Raw genomic sequence first — 26,117 nt, 5'->3', positions numbered from 1 at the left:
AGTTACATTGGACTGTGTACAGATAGGGAATTTGTACAGGCACTGATGACTGTGCAGTTGAGCACCCCACAAACCAAACATCGTTTTTACTCTGGGCAAAAGGAGGTTTAGGAAGTATCCCATGACTCTTTTCACTTCAGTGAAAGTGCATTTGTAAGCTATGCTCTGGTACAGTCAGTCAGTCATGGCTGGGTGAGTGGTCCCTTTAAGATGCACACCATGTAGGGCAGTGTGTGGCATAAAGAAATGCATAATTTTAAGATACCATATTTACTCGAATCTAAGCCGCACTTTTTTCCGGTTTTTGTAATCCAAAAACCGCCTGCGGCTTAGAATCGAGTACAAAGCAAGCGGGAGTTCTAAAAAAATTTTGGTAGGTGCCGCCGCAACTAACTTCTGCCGTCGAATATATGTAGCGCTACACAGGCGTGCTTTGCAGGCACAAAGATAAATACTGGCACCAAAACCTCTGCGTCAGTAAATAAATTTAAAGAAAAGGTGGAAGACGAGCTTTTTTTTCTCCGCCCTGAGTTTCGACCACTGCATTTTCATACATTATCCAACGAAGTAAATACAAATTCCGTATTGTTCATCTTCGAATGTAGCAGAATTTTAATGTAATACGAAAATCCGACAGGCAAGACAGTTTGGGATGTTTGTCAATATGGCCAACTGTACGTTCTGAATTTTTTCCTAGCTGTGAGAAGAGATGGTTGCTAATAGTAACCTGACGAAATGTGGATCACATGCAGTATTCTCTTCACCATAAGAAAGAATACGGATATAAACATTTTGCCATGTATTCTTTCGTGTTTGCTGCTATCTCATTTAAATCCTGTCTGCGTAATAAACTACGAAACTAGAGTGAGACAACAGCAAATGCGGAAGAATATACATATCGTGTCATGTTTATATTTGTATTATTCTTATGCCTAATAGTGATACAGTCAGAAATGACACACGACAACTGACTAGATTTTTAAATCTAAGATGACTCTAATTTCTGTGCAGAATTTGATGTACTAAAGAAGTGCCCGCAAAGATTTTCAAACGGAGAATAATTTTTGCCTAACTCTCGTTCAGAACATGTTCTATCATACGCAGTCTATTATTTGGTTCTTGTTAATCGTTATCAAAGAAAGCAGCAGTGTAAGTAACAATAAATAGCAGTCTCTTGCAATTGTTTCGCTAATGAGACGATTCCTCTTTTTTTGTAAGTGGCGGTAGCGCGCACAAAAGCAAGCCATGCGGTCGGCGACAGGACATAAACACGCTCTATCAGAATGCGACAAACAGTGCATGACACAGTACAGTAATGCATTTTCAGCTTAGAGTGACATAAACACCTATAACAAAGAAAACGGCACTTATCAGATCAAAGCAAAATAAGCAATCGATTCAAACCAGACGAAGCACGTGAAAAAGGAAGGGTACCCGTATAAATACGGACGGAGCGCCTGACGCATAGCAATGGCTACCTGGTAAAGCTTAACTGCTGAGCTTACGACTCGAACCAAACTACTGTAGCTGCATCTTCATTCATTCGACCTAAATTGTGTCTCGTATTACAATGGACCAACGTTGTTTCAATTTGGAGGTGCGGCCTAAAACTTTTCTCCCCCCTTGATTTCGAGTCTCAACTTTCACGTGCGGCTTAGATCCGGGAAATTTTTTTTTCCTTTATTTCGAGTCTCATTTTTCAGGTGCGGCTAAGATTCGAGTGCGACTTAGATTCGAGTGCGGCTTAGATTCGAGTAAATATGGTAAACAAAAGTTGGTAATTATGTTTCAGCATCTGAAAGATGATGTATACTCATATTTCACACAAGTCGCATAAGAGTGGCACTGGTGGTGCCACTGTGAGGATGCAAATTAGGTTTGCTTTAAATACACGTTGTAATGGTCACGAGTGCTAGTTGCTGTGAGATTGGATGTGGTGAGTTGATGTTAGTCAGGAATACCTTTGAGGTGACAAAGACGCCATCATCAACGGGTCACCGAGTTTGAACTAGGTTGTGTAATAGCGCTACGAGGAGCTGGATGTTCGTTCTGTGATATCGTAGAAAGACTCGGCAGGAATGTAGCCACTGTACACGATTGGCCACGAGAATGTTCGATCACAAGAAGTGTGCCACTGCCAAGAGAGAGAAGACCGTTATGGTCGGCAATGGCACTAACACACCATACTGCATCTGCCACAGCAATTTGCGCAGCAGTTGGTACCACATTGACACAATGTACTGTTATTTATTTCATTCGTGTTCTGTAGACCCATTAGCGATAAATCGCTTGGGTGTAGAATGTGTCATTTACATAGATTTCAGACATTTGTTTATAATAATAGGTTGTACAATGAATAATATATTACATAGAAAAAAAATGTTTACAAGAATTATTTTTTGTAAAAAGTTACAAATTACATTGAACTGACTTACAATACAGGGTTATTACAAACGATTGAAGCGATTTCACAGCTCTACAATAACTTTATTATTTGAGATATTTTCACAATGCTTTGCACACACATACAAAAACTCAAAAAGTTTTTTTAGGCATTCACAAATGCTCGATATGTGCCTCTTTAGTGATTCGGCAGAAATCAAGCCGATAATCAAGTTCCTCCCACATTCGGTGCAGCATGTCCCCATCAATGAGTTCGAAAGCATCGTTGATGCGAGCTCGCAGTTCTGGCATGTTTCTTGGTAGAGGAGGTTTAAACACTGAAACATAACCCCACAGAAAGAAATCGTATGGGGTTAAGTCTGGAGAGTGTGGAGGCCATGACACGAATTGCTGACCGTGATCTCCACCACGACCGATCCATCGGTTTTCCAATCTCCTGTTTAAGAAATGCCAAACATCATGATGGAAGTGCGGTGGAGCACCATCCTGTTGAAAGATGAAGTCGGCGCTGTCAGTCTCCAGTTGTGGCATGAGCCAATTTTCCAGCATGTCCAGATACACGTGTCCTGTAACGTTTTTTTCGCAGAAGAAAAAGGGCCGTAAACTTTAAACCGTGAGATTGCACAAAACATGTTAACTTCTGGTGATTGCGAATTTGCTGTACGAATGCGTGAGGATTCTCTACTGCCCAGATTCGCACATTGTGTTTGTTCACTTCGCCATTAAGAAAAAATGTTGCTTCATCACTGAAAACAAGTTTCGCACTGAACGCATCCTCTTCCACGAGCTGTTGCAACCGCGCTGAAAATTCAAAGCGTTTGACTTTGTCATCGGGTGTCAGGGCTTGTAGCAATTGTAAACGGTAAGGCTTCTGCTTTAGCCTTTTCCGTAAGATTTTCCAAACAGTTGGCCGTGGTACGTTTAGCTCCCTGCTTGCTTTATTCGTCGACTTCCGCGGGCTACGCGTGAAACTTGCCCGCACGCATTCAACCGTTTCTTCACTCACTGCAGGCCGACCCGTTGATTTCCCCTTAGAGAGGCATCCAGAAGCTTTAAACTGCGCCTACCATCGCCGAATGGAGTTAGCAGTTGGTGGATCTTTGTTGAACTTCGTCCTGAAGTGTCGTTGCACTGTTATGACTGACTGATGCGAGTGCATTTCAAGCACGACATACGCTTTCTCGGCTCCTGTCACCATTTTGTCTCACTGCGCTCTCGAGCGCTCTGGCGGCAGAAACCTGAAGTGCGGCTTCAGCCGAACAAAACTTTATGAGTTTTTCTACGTATCTGTAGTGTGTTGTGACCATATGTCAATGAATGGTGCTACAGTGAATTTATGAAATCGCTTCAATCATTTGTAATAGCCCTGTAGATCAGAATCAATTCACATATTCTCATACATAAATTCGTCCAGTGAGTAAATGGTTTTACTTAGAAGATATTTTTTAAGTTAATTTTTAAAAGTAGGTGTATCAGTAACTGGTATTTTTATTGCCTGAGGGATAGCATTAAATATTTTTATGCAAGAGTAGTGTACTCCTTTTTGTACCATACTTAGATTCTTTTGTTCAAGATGTAGATCATTTTTTACCCTGGTGTCATAGTTATGATACACGCTGTTCATTTCGAAAAGGGAATGGTTTTTACACAAGAAACACGAGAGAGAAAATGTACTGAGATACTGTTGTGAGTATTCTCAGCTCTTGGAAGAGTTTCTGGAAGGAATGTCTGTAATTGACACCACACAGAATCCTAATAACTCTTTTCTGGGCTATGAGGATTTTGCTTGCCTTTGGCTGGTTTCCCCATAATATAATTCCATAGGCCATCAGGGCATGAAAATAACCAAAATGGGCAGCTTTCAAAGTATTGAAGTCACTGAAGGAAGCACTCGCACGATAGCGCAAATTGCTGAACTTAGATTTTTTTATATAGGTAAGGAATGTGTAAGGACCAGTTTAGACTGCTGTTAACAAGTAGACCCAGGAACTTTGTTGACTCCACTCTTGCTAAATTCCCATCATTGTATTTAACATTAATCTCTCCTTCGATATTTTGGCTTGTACAGAATTGAATCAGTTGAGTTTTTTCGAAATTTAGTGGTACTCCATTAGAGGTAAGCCAGTTAAAGGTCTCCTGAAAAATTGCATTTTCAGTGATCTCAAGATTAGTATTTGTTGAATTGTCTACCAGAATCGTCGTGTCGTCGGCAAACAGAGTAAATTTTATCTTAGCCCTTGTACACATTGGAAGGTCATTTATGAAAATAAGGAAAAGTAGAGGACCCAGAATAGAGCCCTGTGGGACTCCACAGTTTGTTGTGCCCCAAGAAGAGGACACTGGTTCCCCATTAGTGTCATTTACCATGACTTTCTGTCTCGAGTCCTTTAAATAGGAGGCAAGCCACATCTCTGCTTCTCCAGTTAACCCATAAAATTCTGCCTTTCTCAGAAAAATGTCATGGTTCACTCAGTCGAACGCCTTAGAAAGGTCACACAAAATTCCAGTTGTTAGAAATCAGTTGCTTCGGTTGCTTCAATGTCAGGTCTGAGAGAGATGCCCTGTAGGGCGAAATACTAAATGTCTTTTTCCAAAGCTGTTTCACAGAGGAAGACTGCACTGTAGTTCCTTCTCTAGATTGTCGCACAGATGACAAAATGGTAGATATCGAAATAGACGACAGAGGGATAGAGAAACAATTAAAATTGCTCAAAAGAGGAAAGGCCGCTGTACCTGATGGGATACCAGTTCGATTTTACACACAGTACATGAAGGAACTTGCCCCCCTTCTTGCAGCGGTGTACCGTAGGTCTCTAGAAGAGCGTAGCGTTCCAAAGGATTGGAAAAGGGCACAGGTCATCCCAGTTTTCAAGAAGGGATGTCGAACAGATGTGCAGAACTATAGACCTATATCTCTAACGTTGATCAGTTGTAGCATTTTGGAACACGTATTATGTTAGAGTATAACGACTTTTCTGGAGACTAGAAATCTACTCTGTAGGAATCAGCATGGGTTTCGAAAAAGACGGGCGTGTGAAACCCAGCTCGCACTATTCGTCCACGAGACTCAGAGGGCCATATACACGGGTTCACAGGTAGATGCCATGTTTCTTGACTTGCGCAAGGCGTTCGATACAGTTCCCACAGTCATTTCAGGAACAAAGTAAGAGCATATGGACTGTCAGACCAATTGTGTGATTGGATTGAAGAGTTCCTAGATAACAGGACGCAGCATGTCATTCTCAATGGAGAGAAGTCTTCCGATGTAAGAGCGATTTCAGGTATGCCGCAGGGGAGTATCGTAGGACCGTTGCTGTCACAATATATATAAATGACCTTATGGATAACATCGAAAGTTCAGGAAAGCTTTTTGCAGATAATGCTGTAGTAAATCAAGAGGTTGTAACAATGGAAAATTGTGCCGAAATGTAGGAGGCATGGTGCATGGTGCGAGGAACGGCAATTGAATCTCACTGTAGACAAGTGTAATGTGCTGCGAATACACAGAAAGATAGATCCCTTATCATTTAGCTAAAATATAGCAGGTCAGCAACTGGAAGCAGTTAATTCCATAAATTATGTGGGAGTACGCATTAGGAGTGATTTAAAATGGAATGATCATATAAAGTTGATCGTCGGTAAAGCAGATGCCGGACTGAGATTCATTGGAAGAATCCTAAGGAAATGTAGTCCGAATACAAAGGAAGTAGGTTACAATATGCTTGTTCGCCCACTGCTTAAATACTGCTCAGCGGTGTTGGATCCGTACCAGATCGGGTTGATAGAAGAGATACAGAAGATCCAACAGAGAGCAGCGCGCTTCATTACAGGATCATTTAGTAATCATGATAATGTTACAGAGATGATAGATAAACTCCAGTGGAAGACTCTGCAGGAGAGACGCTCAGTAGCTCGGTGCGGGCTTTTGTTAAGTTTCCAGAACATACCATCACCGAGGAGTCGAGCAGTATATTGCTCCCTCCTATGTATATCTCGCGAAGAGACCATGAGGATAAAATCAGAGAGATTAGAGCCCACACAGAGGCATACCGACAATCCTTCTTTCCACGAACAATACGAGACTGGAATAGAAGGGAGAACCGATAGAGGTACTCAAGGTACCCTCCGCCACACACCGTCAGGTGGCTTGCGGAGTATGGATGTAGATGTAGATGTAGATGTAGATGTAGATGTAGTGTGTATTCCTCTGACCCCAAACCACCGCCATCTGTGACTTCAGTAGCGTCAAGCGAGAGCTCGTTGGAGGGCAGGGTGGAGGTCTGTTGTGTTTTCGATGAAAGCGGGCTCTGCCTCGGTGTCAGTGATGGCTGTGTATTGGTTAAGAGGAGGACAGTTGATGGCCTGCTACCAATCTGGCTGTGTGCTAGACACACTGGATCTACACGTGGAGTTATTATCTGGGGTTCTGTTTAGTTTGATAGGAGGAACACACCATGGTTATCCCATGCACCCTCCATTACAAATTTGTGCATCAGTATGGTGATTTGACTATTATGATGCCATTCATGAACAGCATTCCACGGGATCTTTTCCAATAGGATAACGCTTGCCAACATACTGCTGTTGTAACCCAACATGCTCAACAGTGTGTTGATGTGTTGCCTCGATCACCAGATCTGTCTACAATCGAACACATAAGGGACACTGTCGGACGATAACTCCGGCGTCATCCACAAACAGTATTAACCATCCCTTTGTTGACCGACCAAGTGTAACAGGCACGGAATTCCATCCCACAAACTGACGTTCGGCACCTGTGCAGCACAACACAGTTCGTGTATGTTTGCGTTCAACATTCTGTCAGTTACACTAGTTGTTAATGTACCAACATTTCACATTTGCAATGGATTGTCTCATGCTTACATTAACCCCTGCTGTTTCAATGTTACTCACTTAAATATGTTATCTAGACAGATGTATTCCCAAAATTTCATTACTCTACATTAATTATATTTTGTAGTTGCAACTTTTTCCCCTTTAGTGTATTTCAAGCCAACGGCCCTGCCACAACGGTAACACCGGTTCCCGTCAGATCACCGAAGTTAAGCACTGTCGCGCTGGGCTAGCACTCGGATGGGTGACCGTTTGGTCTGCCGAGTGCTGTTGGCAAGTGGGCTGCACTCAGCCCTTGTGAGGCAAACTGAGGAGCTACTCGACTGAGAAGTAGCGGCTCCGGTCTCGGAAGCTGACATACGGCAGGGAGAGTGGTGTGCTGACCACATGCCCCTCCATATCTGCACCCACTGACACCTGCGGGCTCAGGATGACTTGGCAGCCGGTCGGTACTGTTGGGCCTTCCAAGGCCTGTTAGGACGGAGTTTGGTTTGGTTTCGTTTAGTGTATTTCAACCAAACGAAGAGTCTTGTTCTGATATGATACAATCATTTTTGGTTCTGCTTCTACTTTAAGTACCTTGTTGGTTCCATCTGTGGCATTGTCAAGTATGTCCGCCCCTGGTAGCTGGTGGTCAGTGCGACGGAATATCATACCTACCGGCACAGGTTCGATTGCCTGCTCGGTTGGAGATTTTCTCCGCTCAGGGACTGGCTGTTGTGTTGTCCTAGTCACTACCATTTCATCCCAATTGACACGCAAGTTGCCAAAGTGGCGTCAACTCAAAATACAGGGTTATTACAAATGATTGAAGCGATTTCACAGCTCTACAATAACTTTATTATTTGAGACATTTTCACAATGCTTTGCACACACATACAAAAATTCAAAAAGTTTTTTTAGGCATTCACGAATGTTCGATATGTGCCCCTTTAGTGATTCGGCAGACATCAAGCCGATATCAAAGTTCCTCCCACACTCGGCGCAGCATGTCCCCATCAATGAGTTCGAAAGCATCGTCGATGCGAGATCGCAGTTCTGGCACGTTTCTTGGTAGAGGAGGTTTAAACACTGAATCTTTCACATAACCCCACAGAAAGAAATCGCACGGGGTTAAGTCAGGAGAGCGTGGAGGCCATGACACGAATTGCTGATCGTGATCTCCACCACGACCGATCCATCAGTTTTCCAATCTCCTGTTTAAGAAATGCCGAACATCCTGATGGAAGTGCGGTGGAGCACCATCCTGTTGAAAGATGAAGTCGGCGCTGTCGGTCTCCAGTTGTGGCATGAGCCAATTTTCCGCGGGCTACGCGTGAAACTTGCCCGCACGCGTTCAACCGTTTCTTTGCTCACTGCAGGCCGACCCGTTGATTTCCCATTACAGAGGCATCCAGAAGCTTTAAACTGCGCATACCATCGCCGAATGGAGTTAGCAGTTGGTGGATCTTTGTTGAACTTCATCCTGAAGTCTCGTTGCACTGTTATGACTGACTGATGCGAGTGCATTTCAAGCATGACATACGCTTTCTCGGCTCCTGTCGCCATTTTGTCTCACTGCGCTCGCGAGCGCTTTGACGACAGAAACCTGAAGTGCAGCTTCAGCCAAACAAAACTTTATGAGCTTTTATATGTATCTGTAGTGTGTCGTGACCATATGTCAATGAATGGAGCTACAGTGAATTTATGAAATCGCTTCAATCATTTGTAATAGCCCTGTACTTGCACCAGGCGAACAGTCTACCCGACGGGAGGCCCTAGCCACGTGGCATTTCCATTTTCCATTGTCAAGTATGGGTCGCACAGCTATGAATGTCTGTAAAAGGGTTCTGCAGTATGCTAATCGGGCCTTATGTGCTACAAACTAGAAATCAGGGTTCTGGAAATTTTGTAATTGTGAAACTGGGTGGCAAGAGAAAGATAATGCCAAGAAATACCATAAATCAGAGCAGCACTCTGTTTAAAGAAAACAAAGACTATGTTGGAAGGAAAAAAGTTGAAGTTTTTGTACTGGGTAACATTCCAGTCAGAGAGTAAAAAGTATTCTCTTTTGTTATTATTATTATATCTGTAACAACAGTTTTTCCTCCCGTATCAGTTTCGTCTTCAGGCATGTAGTGTGGCAACCTTATAAATTTGTACATGTAATGATTTAATAAAAAAAAATACCAATTTCCCAAAAATTCTCATTCTCAGGTTCCTAATTATAATCGTTTAAAAATAACTGTTCTTGCAGGTTTTCGTCTTGCCGGTCTTGAAACTGTAACCAGTTTTGATGCAACAGTGAAGGGACTGATGGTCCTTGTAGTATGGTCCCTACAAACCAACCAACCAGCAACTTTGAAGTGGTTCAAGTACTGAGTCCTAACATTTTTAACAGAAATACACAGTTTTAATGTCTCATGATGTTTCAGATTTGTACACATTTCACTGAAGAGTGAAAATTCATTCTGGAAACCTCCCGCAGTCTGTGGCTACACCGTGTCTGCATGGTCTCCTTTCTTCCGGTACAAGTCCCAGTAGGTATGCAGGAGAACTTTTGTGCAGTTTGGAAAGTAGGAATGAGGTACACGCAGGAGGAGCTCCGAGGGCGGGTCACAAGTCACACTGGGGTAGCTGAGTGGCTACAGCACTTGGCCACCAAAGGCAGAGGTTCCACGTTCACGTCGCAATGTGGCACATAGCTTTACTCTTCTAGAAAATTTCATATCAATGCACACTTTGCTTTAGAGAGAAAATTCATTCCAGATTGTTGACAGATACGTGTGAGGATTGGAAAGTACACACAGTAACATTTTTCTCCTGTGGTATTGGAGCTATAATGTTTATATTCCACTGCAATATACAGGGCTATTACAAATGAGTGAAGCGATTTCATAAATTCACTGTAGCTCCATTCATTGACATATGGTCACGACACACTACAGATACGTAGAAAAATTCATAAAGTTTTGTTCGGCTGAAGCCGTACTTCAGGTTTCTGGCTCGAGAGCGCAGTGAGACAAAATGGCGACAGGAGCTGAGAAAGCTTATGTCGTGCTTGAAATGCACTCACATCAGTCAGTCATAACAGTGCAACGACACTCCAGGACGAAGTTCGACAAAGATCCACCAACTGCTAACTCCATTCGGCGATGGTATGCGCAGTTTAAAGCTTCTGGATGCCTCTGTAAGGGGAAATCGACGGGTCGGCCTGCAATGAGCGAAGAAACGGTTGAAAGCGTGCGGGCAAGTTTCATGCGTAGCCCGCGGAAGCCGACAAATAAAGCAAGCAGGGAGCTAAACGTACCACAGCCGTCGGTTTGGAAAATCTTACGGAAAAGGCTAAAGCAGAAGCCTTACCGTTTACAATTGCTACAAGCCCTGACACCCGATGACAAAGTCAAACGCTTTGAATTTTCGGCGCGGTTGCAACAGCTCGTGGAAGAGGATGCGTTCAGTGCGAAACTTGTTTTCAGTGACGAAGCAACATTTTTTCTTAATGGTGAAGTGAACAGACACAATGTCCGAATCTGGGCGGTAGAGAATACTCACGCATTCGTGCAGCAAATTCGCAATTCACCAAAAGTTAATGTGTTTGTGCAATCTCACGGTTTAAAGTTTACGGCCCCTTTTTCTTCTGCGAAAAAAAAAAAACGTTACAGGACACGTGTATCTGGACATGCTGGAAAATTGGCTCATGCCACAACTGGAGACCGACAGCGCCAACTTCATCTTTCAACAGGATGGCGCTCCACCGCACTTCCATCACGATGTTCGGCATTTCTTAAACAGGAGATTGGAAAACCGATGGATCGGTCATGGTGGAGATCACGATCAGCAATTCGTGTCATGGCCTCCACGCTCTCCCGATTTAACCCCGTGCGATTTCTTTCTGTGGGGTTATGTGAAAGATTCAGTGTTTAAACCACCTCTACCAAGAAACGTGCCAGAACTGCGAGCTCGCATCAACGATGCTTTCGAACTCATTGATGGGGACATGCTGCACCAAGTGTGGGAGGAACTCGATTATCGGCTTGATGTCTGCCAAATCACTAAAGGGGCACATATCGAACATATGTGAATGCATAAAAAAACTTTTTGAGTTTTTGTATGTGTGTGCAAAGCGTTGTGAAAATATCTCAAATAATAAAGTTATTGTAGAGCTGTGAATTCGCTTCAATCATTTGTAATAACCCTGTAGTTTGAAGTTTGTGCTACAGACTGTATTTTGTTTTCATGTCCAGCTCTAGCAAGAGAAGCCTGAACTATAAAACAAACATGGCATGCATGTTAGTCATCAACTTCTGAAGAGCAGGGAATTGTAGTTCGATATTTGTGGACCAGAGGCGATAAACTGAGCTAAATTCACAGGGATATGTGTGGCATGTATGGGAATACTGTATGGACTGTAGAAATGTCTCCAGGTGGTGTGCATTCTTCCCAGAGGGCCGTGTTAACCTTAGTGTTTCGTCACACTCCAGGCAGTCGGTATCAACAGCTGCAGCCCCACAGAATGTCGGAGCCATTGAGGTAGCAATTTTGCAAACCTTATCGCAACAGTTCAACATTTCCTACAGTACAGTGTATGATATTGTTTGTGACTCATTGAAATTTCATAAAGTTAGTGCTGCTGGGTGCGTAAGAACCTGATAGATAACTGCAAGGGCCAGTGAAGTATGAAAAGCCCAGATCACTTAACGTGTTATGCCACAAAAGGGCACGACTTTCTGAAAGCAATTGTCGCTTGTGACGAGTTGTGGTGTACCACTACATACCTGGAACCGAGGAGGCCTCTGTAGCCTGGAAAATGCTAGTTGAAAGTTGCTCAGTCTTCTAGGAAAATGTTTGTAACAGTGTTCTGGGGTATGTGTGGGATTTTATTGGTCGTCTTTGCTGAACATGGGGGTACTGTGAATGCTGCAGCCTACATTAAGATTAGATTAGATTCAGTTTTCATCAAAAATGTGAGATGATTCCCATGGGTGTGGAACATGTCAGAAAGTATAACGTAAAAACATAAACATTTGAATATAATACTTGCTACCCTGATCATTTGTCAGGAGATTGTCAAAATAGGTGAATACAGTGAGGTAAACTGGAACAGCTAATATTTACAGAATTAACACGCTGTCAAAATGAAACATTGTTATGCAGTATTATTAAATTTATCATACACAAAATACCTAATCTTGACTGTTGTGACCAAGTGCTGTCAAAACTGAAATCAGACAGACATTTTTACTTAAGCTGGCTTAACAGTCCCTGTAAAGATATTCATGTATAGAGTAGAAGGAGTTGCCTATCAAAAAGTCTTTCAAACTCTGTTTAAACTGTGTTTTATCTCAAACCAAGTTTTTAATGGTTGCTGACAATTTATTGAAAATGTGTGTTCCTGAATATTTGACCCCTTTTTGGATCACGGTAAGTGATTTTAGGTCTTTATGTAGATTGTTCTTATTCCTAGTATTGATACTAGGTGCTGAGCTATTGGTTGGAAACAGGGATGCATTACTTGCAAAAAATTTCATTAAGGAATTAAAATACTGAGAAGCAGTGGTTACAAAGTTCCTTGAACAGGTTTCTGCATGATGATCTTGAATTTACACCACAAATGATTCTTATCACATGCTTTTGCGCCCTAAAAACTTTTGCTCAGTTTGATGAGTTGCCTCAGAGTATGATCCCATATGACATAACAGAAAGAAAGTTTTTTATATTTATATCTTCTACATCTGACATCATTCTCACTGCAAATACATACTTGTTTAGGTGCTTAAGCAATTCTGTGGTATGCTCTTCCCAACTGAATTTGCTATCGGGTTGTAATCCCAGAAATTTAACACTGTCAACCTTTTCGATATGCATGTCTTTGTATGTTATGCACATACTGGAAGGAAATCTCTTACAGGTACTGAACTGCATATAGTGGGTCTTCTCAAAGTTTAATGACAGTGGCTTAGCTTTAAAGGTGAAAATTGGATTAGCAGCTATTTCTAAATCTGTACATGACTTGCTACTTATTGCAATGTTTGTGTCATCTGCAAACAAAACAAGCTTAGTATCGGGCAATGTAACAGATGAGAGGTCATTAATGTACACAACAAAAAGCAACTTTGATTAAGCTGCATTGTGTCCTTTATGATACGCACCTCTGTGTTAATGCTGACAGTGTCAAAGTACTTCACGAGAATGCTCGCCCCTGTGTTGCTACTCTTGTTCGTGAGAAAATCGTCAAATTTGGGTGGGAGGTGCTCCATCATCCACCGTAATGTCTGGACCTTGCACTGTCAGACTTTCATCTGTTTGGTTCCGTGAAGAAGTTCCTGGCCAGCCAACGCTTTGTGACTGATTTGGAAGCAAAATTGGCAGTCTGCAGAGGGCTATACTCCACCCGAGCAGACTAATCTTCCCTTGTACTTCGCATGAACATGCAACAGCTCAGAACCTTCTTGATATCCTCAATGTGGTGTCACCGCCAGACACCACACTTGCTAGGTGGTAGCCTTTAAATCGGCGGACGTCCGCTAGTATACGTCGGACCTGCGTGTCGCTACTGTCAGTGATTGCAGACCAAGCGCCGCCACACGGCAGGTCTAGTGTAGAGACACTTCCTAGCACTCGCTCCAGTTGTACAGCCGACTTTGCTAGCGATGGTTCACTGACTACATACGCTCTCATTTGCCGAGATAACAGTTTAGCATAGCCTTCAGCTACATCATTTGCTACAACCTAGCAAGGCGCCATATTCAGTTACTTTTCTGAACAGATAATATTGTGAATGATGTACCGTCAAGAGCGACGTTCATCATTAATGGATTAAAGTTAAGTATCAAACTAATTACGTCCGCTTTCTGAATTCTAATTCCTTGTCATGTTCCAGACCTCACGTCAGTATAGTGCTTCCTTCCTCACGCCAGCCTGCGTGAGCTAAAACGTGTGTATTTCGGCCTCCACTAGTAACACGGTGTTGGCTCTTCTGCCAACACAACACTCAATATATGAAAGTTTTCCACAGAATTTTTGTATACACATTGAAAATAGAGAGAATTTAAACAAAATTTTAATGGGAATTGAATAAAGTAAGTTTTACAACAGTCAGCCTGTCAGACTGATTTAATATTACACATCATAAGGAGTAACACATCTTGTTTCCTGCAAGGAACAAAATGTGTTTTTCTGCACTACAACCAGAGGACATGGTGTGTTCTGTAGCAGCTTAACTATTTCAATTCCTTCTATTTTGTAGATTAAATGGAATCTGCACTGTTTCTACAATGTTGTGTGTCTTGACAAACTCGTGCTCTTATATATAATTTCACATCAAAATTGATACGAGACATTTTACAACTGGATTATTCAAATTTTATAAAAGCTTTAAGTTTTATTTTCATATCTGAAGGTGGCCTTTGAGATGGTTGAAACTAGTAAACTGAAAACATAAATGGAATTATGTTTAGAAATAAAAATAACTTTAACAATTGTGTCAATTACCATCATCTCCAAATGATAAAAATGTCATTCTTCACAACTAGGAATTGTGTGATATTTGTAATTTATGTTACTGTGAACTGCCAGGTTTCAGTAGAGTAAAAGTTTCTTATGATTCAAAATGAAATGCTTACATTAGGCCACACTTGTGCTGTGTTGTAGGAGTGGCAAACAATGTACGATCTGGCCAAGATGTTCCTGCACTGCTTGAACCACTGGAACTTCGAGACGCCCAGTGTCCGCCGCCACACGGTCACTGCAGAGGAGATATCTGCGTACAAAGTCAATTACACCAGGTGAGCCAAGGGAGAAGTGTTTTTGTTAGAGGCAGCCACGTTGGTTGTTCTGTTTGTTGCAGTAGCTTCAACTAGCTGATGTCACATAAACTTCCTTTACCACCCACGTATTTTTCATTGCCTGTTTCTGATGATGCAAGCTATTTGAAATGCTGGGAAAAAGAGATGTGAGCCACATGAAAAATGGATGATACACAATTTGTCTAAGAACTGAGGGGGAACAATAGGAAGGGCAGCCACGGTGGCCGAACGATTGTAGACGCTACAGTCTGGAATGCACGACTGATATGGTCACAGATACGAATCCTGCCTCGGGCATGGATGTGTGTGATGTCCTTAGGTTAGTTAGGTTTAAGTAGTTCTAAGTTCTAGGGGACTGATGACCTTAGATGTTAAGTCCCATAGTGCTCAGAGCCATTGCGGAATGGAAGGCCAACAACAGAGTGCTTGGATTGAAAGTGGTATAAGACATGAATGTAGTCATTCCCCCTACTGTTCAGTCAGTACATTAAAAGATCTGTGATGGAAATAAAACAATGGTTCAAGAGTGAGATTCATATTCAGGGTCAAAGGGTATCAGTTATAAATTTCACCGCTGACATTGCTATCATGCTGACATAGCTATTCTTGACACTTCCTGGCAGATTAAAACTGTGTGCCGGACCGAGACTCGAACTCGGGACCTTTGCAAAGGTCCCGAGTTTGAGTCTCAGTCCAGCACACAGTTTTAATCTGCCAGGAAGTTTCAAAATCAATGCACACTCCGCTGCAGAGTGAAAATTTCATTCTGGTTTGCTATTCTTAATGAATGTGGAGAAGAAATACAGGACATATTGAATTGCATGAACAGTCCAGTGAGTACTGAATATAGATTAAGACTAAACTGAAGAAAGACAAAAATAATAAGGAGTAGCAGAAATGAGATTAGTAATGAACTTAACATAAAAATTGGGGACCAATAAGTAAACAAGCAAAATAACATACAATGGATGAAGCAAGGCGGACGTAAAAAAACTGATTAGTACAGACAAAGAGGGCATTATTGGCTAAGAGAAGTCTGCCAGCATCAAACATTGGGCTTAATCTGGGGAAGAAATTTCTGAGAATGTAGGTTTGGAGCACAGCATTGTATGGTAGTGAATCGTAGGCTGTGGAGAAACCAGAACAGAAGACAATCAAAGCATTTGAGATGTGGTGCTCTAGATGAATGGAGAAAATTAGGTAGTTTAATAAGGTAAGAAATGAGGAGAGTCTCTGCAGAATTGGTGAAGGAAGGAACACCTAGAGATCGCTGACAAAAGGAGGACAGTGTGATGGGACATGTGTTAAGACGTCAGGGAATAACTATCATAGTACTAGAGGGAGCTATAGAGGGCAAAACTGTAAGGGAAGATAGAAACTGGAATACGTCCAACAAATAATTGAGGGCATAAGGTGCAAATGTACTCCAAGATGAGTTTTGCACATGAGAGGAATTTGTGGCAGGCCACATTGAACTTGTCATAAGATGACTCTTACAAATAACACAAAAAGTAGGCCTCATAGCATAGTTTGAGAAACTCAAAATGGCCATCAAAGTAGGCCAACAGTTTAAGAAAAACCCAAAATTTGTTTTTGCTTCCAAGCTGAGACCCACCTATCTTGTTCTTCCTCTTCTTTTTTGGTGCTAAATCTAGTAAATGTTTTACAGTTAGCAGTTGGATGGCATCACTTTGTTGATACTAGGTCGTCCTTTGTCCCCAGAGGATCTTGCTCATCAATGAACCTGGGGAACTGTTTGATCGTCTATCAATACTTAATAGTCAGGGTCATCAACATCACATTTCCGCCAATTTTGAATGTTTTCCTGATCACAGTCTTCAAACTCTGAAGATACTTTAATCAGCCCAGCCAGTTTGGTTACAAATTTACTTTTTTGTGGCTCTTCAGTAGTTAATTGTGAAAGAGATATCAGTGCAGAATGTGGGTTCTCTCCGTGTATTGCATCTGTCTTGTGTAAGAATGAAACTGTTAGTGATTCACAAGAGTTGTGTGAAATATGTATTTATGAAGAAGAGTGTCCATTTGTTTGTTTGTTTGTTTGTAAGTAATTCATACAAATCTACAGTTGTATTCCGATGTTGATGAAATTTTGCACACTTTACCTTCAATACAAGGGGAAGATCATTGTCTACATAAAATTTTGTAATCTTACTTCAAACTTGTATAACAGGGAAAGGTTGTTACCAAAAGTCTCTAAAAAGTTTTTTGCTGATTTATTTCAGATTTCTACGTGATTGCCTAATGGACATTTGGTCGGACAAAAGCTGTGTATTTTTTTAGTGTGCAAAATATATAAATGTATGTATAAAATATATAAAGAAGAAACATTGTTGTCAAACATCTCGAAAAGTACTGGAACAATTTACTTCAAGTTTATACATTTAGATGAGACAATGAAAACAATTAATGAAAAGTTAAAAGCCTAACAAATTATATATATCGTGGTAAACTGACTGTGATTTCTGTTGCGAGAATAAATTACAGTGGCAGTACTCATTTTGGAGATAGTGCCATCAGACGCCATTAAATCACGGGATGAGTGAAAGCTTGAGAATTTGGCAGAAACATAATTAACAACTCAGATTTATTGATTAGTTGTTATTGTTACATATGCAACAGAATAAGGTTGGCTGTGGAGAACCTACCGCTGAATTTAATAGAAGTCACCGTCGTCAGGGGTACGTCACAGCTGAAGACGTATTCATTCATTGCATTTTGTTGATACACAGTGATTTGAATATGCTCTATGATTTAAATTTATTGCCCTTTTACTATGTGGCTTGCATTTTTTATTACACTAACCATTTTTGATGAATTCAGGTTGAAGGCTCAGTGGGGTGTATCCAGTCATTAGCGCAGGCACCAATTTGCCTATTTTCAGAGGCCAGGCCTGCTACTTAGTAATTAGTTAATGTACAGGCCTCAGTTTGCTAAGTTGCTATAATGAATGAAAAGTAGGACACATCATCATTTGGAATTTTTACGAAAACTGTTAAAAAACTCTTTTTACATGGTGAACTATAAATTCTTGATTTTTTAAAGAACCATAACTTTGTACGGAAAAACAGTACAGACTTCAGCTTGTGCACAGTAGGTCTTTAGTCCTAATATTAAGTATAAATAATAGTAAAAAGCATTTGGTATTGCAATTAATAGTTCTTACCTTCACTTAAAGATGACTCCATTGGGGAAAAAACATCAAATTTGACAATTTCAAAGTCCTTGGAGGGGGAGGGGAGGGGGAGGAGGAGTACGTAGGCAATTGAATCTCAAATTGATTTTTTGCTGAAATGTTTACATATCTGGTAGCAATCTTAAGGGCTAGGAAGAATATCATGACTCACTTTATTCATTAGCAAAGAGTAAGATGAAAGTGCCACTCACACTTACCATCCACATCCAATATTGCAGGGAATTGGTAAATAAAATCGAAGTGTACTCATTAAAAAATTGTCCCTAAAATACTTGTGGTTGATCTGTAAATCAGAACTGTAAACTGTTGAGAGATGAAAACAGTTACCAATCATTTTTCATGATGTATATGTTGTATTTCACTGTTAAAAGTGTAAATAATTACAGGAGACAGCTTGGGTGCACATATGTGACAATAAAATATATCCTTATTCTGTTACTGTAAATTAAAAAGACAACTTCAGTGAAATAAAAGAAAATACACAAGCATTAATGAGAGACATTAATATTTTTTTTTTTTACATACAATGGTGTCCAAAATTAAAACAACAAATGGAAATTTTTCAAGGTTGTGATTATTTTGCCACAAAACACTATGAACAGTTGATAGTATAGTAGAAACAATGTAAAGAATACAGAACGTAATCAAATGCTATGTGCAAAATGGTAGACAAAAATTTTGTTTGTTTTTTCCAACTTCACAGATTTGCACCCACATTCCAACTTCTAAATGTGCGCAATATGCGGTGTGACCACCTCTGGTAGCAGCACAGGACGTGCTGTGAGTGATGTCATCAATCTCACGCTGAGGCAGTAGCGCCCATTCTTCCTCCAGAGCTGCCCACAAGTGTTGGAGAGTAATTGGTGGATGCTGATGTGACGCAATTTGTCTCCTCAGTGCATTGCAGACATGCTCTATGGCATTCAAATAGGAAGAACGAGCAGGACACGCTATGTGTGTGATATCTTCCATTTTCAAGAACACGTCAGCCATCTGTGCTCTATGAGGTCGAGCATTATCATCCGTCAGTACGAAGTCTCGGCCCACAGAACCTCACAACAGCACATAAGAGGTCCCAACATTTCATCACGATACTTGACAGCGATTAACCCTTGCCGATATAGCCGTACAATTTCATAAAGAGGTGTTCGAGTGGTCAACATAATCACCGCCATTCTCCTCGATTGTGGTTTCTTTCCACGTGTTTGGGTCCTGAAATTGTGTTCCACATTACCTCTAGATGGGAATTCATTGAAAATCTTACTCCAGACCAAATCGGGCCTCATCTGTGAAAAGAACATTGGCCCACTATTCGACCGTCCGGGTGGCATGTTGACAACTCCACTTTAGATATTCCCTTCTGTGAAGACACATCATGGGTATATGATACAGCAGGTCTTCAACAACAAAGGTCACTCGGAAGCCTTCTGTATACTGTTTGCGTCAATACGACACATCCAGTGGATGCTGCGAGGTCAGATGCCAGTTGCCGTGCAGTATTAAGGCAGTACCGTCATCTTACAATCAAATAACGCTCCTCTCTTTCTGAAGCCACATGTGGTTGGTCTTACCCTGGTCTTCAGAATACACTTTCAGTCTCTATAACCTGTTGCTGCATCCGAGAAATGACAGAATGATTCACATGAAGCCATTGAGCCACATCAGTTTGCGACTGCCCTGCTTCCGTTTTTTCTATGATACTTCACCACAGTGTGTCTTGTAGGCATCATCTCTGTGCCATACTGCACCATCTGTACACAGCAATTGTGGATGTGGAACTATCCAGCAAACACTAACCCGTTTGATAAGCGTTCTGAGGTCATTGTTCGTGTGGTTGTCCATTGAACGGAATGCCATCTTCCATTCTGGATATGATTGTACAAACATCTGTTAATAGTTTGTATGGCTATATCATGAATTAGACACAGGACAGGGAAATAGTGATTTCTTGATTTAATTTTGGATGCCAGTGTATACAGGGTGATCCATTGATAGTGACTGGGCCAAATATCTCACGAAATAAGCTTCAAACGAAAAAACTACAAAGAACGAAACTTTTCTAGCTTGAAGGGGGAAACCAGATGGCGCTATAGTTGGCCCGCTAGATGGCGCTGCTGTAGGTCAAACGGATATCAACTGCGTTTTTTTAAATAGGAACCCCCATGTTTTATTACATATTCATGTAGTACGTAATGAAATTGGAATGTTTTAGTTGGACCACTTTTTTTGCTTTCTGATAGATGGCGCTGTAATAGTCACAAACGTATAACTACGTGGTATCACGTAACATTCCTCCAGTGTGGACGGTATTTGTTTCGTGACACATTACCCGTGTTACAATGGACCGTTTACCAATTGCGGAAAAGGTCGATATCTTGTTGATGTATGACTATTGTGATCAAAATGCCCAACGGGCGTGTGCTATCTATGCTGCTCGGTATCCTGGACGACATCATCCAAGTGTCCGGACCGTTCGCCGGATAGTTACGTTATTTAAGGAAACAGGAAGTGTTCAGCCACATTTGAAACGCCAACCATGAACTGCAGCAAATGATGATGCCCAAGTAGGTGTTTTAGCTGCTGTCGCGGCTAATTCGCACATCAGTGGCAGACAAACCGCGCGAGAATCGGGAATTTCAAAAACGTCGATGTTAAGAATGCTACATCGACATCGATTGCACCCGTACCGTATTTCTATGCGCCAGAAATTGCATGACGACGACTTTGAACGTCGTGTACAGTTCTGCCACTGGGCACAAGAGAAATTACGGGACGATGACAGATTTTTTGCACGCGTTCTATTTAGCGATGAAGCGTCATTCACCAACATTGGTAACATAAACCGGCATAATATGCACTATTGGGCAACAGAAAATCCACAATGGCTGCGACAAGTGGAACATCAGTGATCTTGGTGGGTTAATGTATGGTGCGGCATTATGGGAGGAAGGATAATTGGCCCCCATTTTATCCATGGCAATCTAATTGGTGCAATGTATGCTGATTTCCTACGTAATGTTCTACCGATGTTACTACAAGATGTTTCACTGCATGATAGAATGGCGAGGTACTTCCAACATGATGGATGTCCGGCACATAGCTTGCGTGCGGTTGAAGCGCTATTGAATAGCATATTTCATGACAGGTGGATTGGTCGTCGAAGCACCATACCGTGGCCCGCAAGTTCACCGGATCTGACGTCCCCGGATTTCTTTCTGTGGGGAAAGTTGAAGGATATTTGCCGTCATGATCCACCGACTACACCTGACAACATGCGTCAGTGCATTGTTAATGAATGTGCGAACATTATGGAAGGCGAACTACTCACTATTGAGAGGAATGTCCTTACACGTATTGCCAAATCCATTGAGGTTGGGACATCATTTTGAGCACTTATTGCATTAATGTGTTATTTACAGGTAATCACGCTGTAACAGCATGCGTTTTCAGAAATGATAAGTTCACAAAGGTACATGTATCAAAGTGGAACAACCGAAATAAAATGTTCAAATGTATGTACATTCTGTATTTTAATTTAAAAACCCTACCTGTTACCAACTGTTCATCTAAAATTGTGAGCCATATGTTTGTTACTATTACAGCGCCATCTGTCAAAAAACGAAAAAAGTGGTCCAACTAAAACATTCATATTTCTTTACGTACTACATGAATGAGTAATAAAAAATGGGGGTTCCTATTTTAAAAAACGCAGTTGATACCCGTTTGACCTATGGCAGTGCCATCTAGCGGGCCAACCATAGCGCCATCTGGTTTCCCCCTTCAAGCTAGACAAGTTTCGTTCTGTGTAATTTTTTCGTTTGACTCATATTTTGTGAGATATTTGGCCCGGTCACGATCAATGGACCACCCTGTATACTGGTGTATACAGGCATAAAAGTTCTTCAAAGAATAGTTTCATAAACAAATCCAGATACAAAGAAGGAAATTGCAGTGTTGAAACTCTTTCATCTTGCAAACGTTGTTTTCCTTGGCTTATTGATCCAAAAATGAACTAAGTTCACATAGATGTAACAGATAAGACCTTTTCAAAGCACTTACTGTCAAATTCATACAACCATGCACCATGACTTTGTGAGAACAGAACATCTACCTTACGTCAGTGCATCTTATATGCTGGCGAATATGGTAATAAACAATGAGACAGAGTTGTTGGCCAGTACTTAATGTCAGGAGGGGAAATGTGCAGTACTGCTGGTAAACACACGCAGAAGTGTAAGGGGTCACACTACTGCCCAGCCTTTTATATGAATAGTTCATTCATTGTGGAGGAGACAGGCATAGATAGGTTGGGGAAGGTTAATGGAGGACCGGTTACTCGGAACCCAGTGTGAGAGGGATGCAGCCGTAGTGATATTGAGGGGAGGCAGAGATAAATGAGAGTGCTTCTATCGACAGTACTTAAATATTTTACCATCTGTAGCTAAATGCTGTACAGCAGTTCTGTGTCATAGTCTATTAGTTTTCTTCATTGAATTTTCCTTTGATTCAAGAAACTAGGCAAAGTTTGTTTTTGGATTGTATCCATGTTTCAGTGCTTTTCACGTCTAATACAAGATTGGAAAGAATTAGTATCCAGTGTCGGCAATTCGACAGGTGAATTAATAATTTTTTCTAGAGCTACCACTCCTCTGAAGCACGGTTCATAAGCCTCCTTAAAATCCATAAAAAGTCCGTATTTCAGCTACATAATTTTAGGGGTCCTTGAAAATTCCTTAGTTTTATATGTCTTCGAAAAATTACTATTGTCTGACATGTCATTTCATGGAATGATTTTTATACCTTTGTTTTATTTTATTAATTCTGAAAATTTGGTGTGGCATGTTTATGTACTTACACGAGTAATGTAATACCATTTTAAGATTCTGTATTTTTAGGAAAATTTACACACACTACTGGACGTCACTTGTTACTTGTTAAGAAACTTTGAATTACAGATCTTCGTCAGCTTATACCGTTGCTGCTGTGTAAACGTGACTTGTCTGTGCTTTTAATGTTGTGCACAACGTGTTCAAGAGTAGGGGACAGCTTCAAGCTGGAATGTGGACTTATTTTTAAGTAGTCTGTACCATTTGCTCAAAGATTCACCAAAAAACTTGGGTTAAAATTTTGTGTGCACATCGACGGTTAGACAGTGGTACGGCAGTATCGACAGCCATAGAAATCTGGGCTGACGTGAAAAAGTACGTGTCCAATGTTGAGAAGGGTGAGTTGTAAGTCATTCACTGTCATACAAAATGCTGTAAAAGATAAGCATATACCTGCCAAGTTAAACCTCTTTCTTTGGTTCCCAAAACTTAGTGAACCATTTTTGTCTCGCTATCAAAGTGACAATCCCTTCCTTCTGTTTCTTGCAGCATATTTGACAACTATTACCTGCAATACACTGTCAGCATTCAATGTGTTAGAAGAAGAAAAACTTAACAGCACTCAGGTCTCCAGCAAATTTAGCAGAGTTCACATTTGAAAAAGATTCTCAGAATCATGCATCAGAATTTAGTGTGGGATTTTTTGATACCGATTATTGCAGTAGTCTAAATATCAACAAAGTCACAGACACATTGGAAATAAAATATGAAGCTATGAAATTTACTGTTGCATTTATTAAAAAGGTTGTAGAAAGGTTTCTTGTAAACTGTCCTCCTGTTGACTTATTTTTTGTCTGGACCCAAGAAATAGTGTGTCAAAGAAAGAGTCCTGCATCAAGAGAATGAAGGTGATTTTGAGCAACTTAATTGACAGTAACTGTATTTGTCCAGCTGAATGTAATAGCTAGCTCCTGCATTATAGAAATTTTGTTGAATATGCTCCATCCAGCACTTTTCCCAATTTTGATCCCATATCTCGGGATTCTAAATTGGATGTTTTTTTTTTTTTTTTAATATAAGTTTAAGGAAGAAGATATGAAAATAGATTCCTTTGAGAATAGTGAAGTACCACATCAGTTTTTGTGATGGCTTAGGAAAAGTGGAAAAGAACTTTTTTCATCAGCCTCTAATGCTAAGCAGAGATACATACTAAGTTTTGACAATAAAAAAAAGCCAAGGAAGCTGAGTGTGTCTGTGAAGGAGAGAGCATGTTTAGAAACTGATGTTGCAAAACTAAGAAAATCTGCTGATGAGTTGTCAGAAAGAGCATGGAAGACTATGTGCATTGCACTTTGTTGTCAGTCAAACACTTTCTGAAGAACAGCTAAGGAAAAAATGAGGAAATAAGTGAAACTGAGAAACAAATTGAAGAAATGAAGAAATCTGAAGAATTATGTGAAAATAAGAATTATGTGAAAATCATTTTATGTCAAAACTGAATGTATTAAGTAAAAAATAGAAAATTACCAAACTTAAAATGCTGCTAGTCCTTTTTTTTGTGGTGGTGGTGGTGGTGGGGGGCAGGGGGAACGTGCAGTGCATAATGTAATATGTATAATTACATGATTAAATTTTTTCCCAATGATTTTGTAAAGTGTTAAATGTAATGTGAGCAAACTGAGTGATACTTTTTCATACTATGATCTAAAACTCAGCATCTTTGCACGAGAGGATGTTAATGCTAGAAACCTCAGATAAATTGAAGAAGTGTTTTCGATAGTGTGTTAAGGTATTCTTGTATTTTTAAGTGTATGAATTATAGATGAAAAATAATTTGTTGAAGCCTATTTATGAAATTGCAGCTGTTTTCCATGTTTAAGTTTTTTGTGTACACTGTGTATATTTGCAAGTAGAAAGTCCTTAAACTTCTTATATTCATATGCTTAAAAACACCTCGATTTAAAAAGAATATGAACCCATCATTGCTGAACTCTGGAAATCTGCTGGAAGCGATGCCATGGGCAAGCTCACTGAGATCATCCAGGACATCTGGGAAACAGAGAAATTACGATGTAATGATCCATCTACTTCACAAAAACAGAGATTTTATTGATCTGAACAACTATCGTGGAATTTCTCTTGTCCTGGTAACATACAAGATCCTCTCAAAGGTGTTACTAACAAGGGCAGAAGATCAACTGGATAGTCAACTGGTAGAATATCAGGGAGGCTTCAGGAAGACCCAATCCTGTGCTGAACAGATTCTCAACCTTAAGACTGTACTGGCATACTCCAAGATGAGAAACCGCAAGATGGTTATCACCTTTGTTGACTTCAGGAAGGCCTACGACTCTGTCGATAGAGAAATGCTTAGCAAAGTACTCCAGGAACTAGGACTAGACAACAAAACCAGCAGACTCAGTCTAGAAACCTTGACAAATACCCATTCCAGGGTCGAATTTAGAGGTGAGATCTCAGAAAGCTTCAAGATAAAAACTGGAGTGAGGCAAGGGGATGGACTTCCCACTTCTCTTCAGCTGTGTCTTTGAAAAGGTTGTGAGAGAATAGTGCAAGGAACCGACGAATTTGGGTGTTCAGAATGGTGTGTGTACCTGGCCCGTAAGAACAAAGGACTGATTGTAGATTGCCTGGCTTTTGCAGATGAGGTGGGACTGACTGCCAATCCTCTTGAAATGGTAACAATGCAGGTAAACTGCCTCAGAAAACAGGAAACCAAAGTGGGTCTTCAATGTTGCTGGAGAAAACGGAGTTATTCACCAACATCAAAGAAACAGAGAGATGTTACTAGACCAAGGAAACATCAAAAAGACTGAGAAGTTTAAGTATCTCGGCAAATGGATTGAACCCAACTTATCATAAAAAAATCATCATCCGTGAGTGTCAACATGTTGGAACTAGCCTATCGACTGACTACGAACACTTGCAACAAAAAATGCCTGTCACGCAACCTGAAACTTAAGCACTACACATCAGTCATACAACCAGAAGCCCTGTATGCCCTGGAATGTCTTT

At 40.8% G+C, this 26,117-nt stretch overlaps 1 protein-coding gene and 1 pseudogene across 6 annotated transcripts in view; both read left to right on the top strand.

The window, feature by feature from the left end:
- The window catches only part of LOC126108568 (histone acetyltransferase KAT2A), a 432,376-nt gene that overhangs the window by 197,125 nt on the left and 209,134 nt on the right, over positions 1-26,117 (top strand). For all 6 annotated transcript variants that reach the window (XM_049913857.1, XM_049913859.1, XM_049913855.1 and 3 more), the window contains one exon: positions 14,890-15,023. In XM_049913857.1, the coding sequence (XP_049769814.1) occupies positions 14,890-15,023 (134 nt within the window). The remainder of the gene's footprint in view (positions 1-14,889; positions 15,024-26,117) is intronic.
- On the top strand, positions 7,416-7,533 carry LOC126109022 (5S ribosomal RNA; annotated as a pseudogene).

The sequence above is a fragment of the Schistocerca cancellata genome, chromosome 11, assembly GCF_023864275.1.
Source record: "Schistocerca cancellata isolate TAMUIC-IGC-003103 chromosome 11, iqSchCanc2.1, whole genome shotgun sequence".
In the NCBI taxonomy this organism is placed as follows: domain Eukaryota; kingdom Metazoa; phylum Arthropoda; class Insecta; order Orthoptera; family Acrididae; genus Schistocerca; species Schistocerca cancellata.
This window is presented reverse-complemented; position numbering and strand designations above follow the sequence as displayed.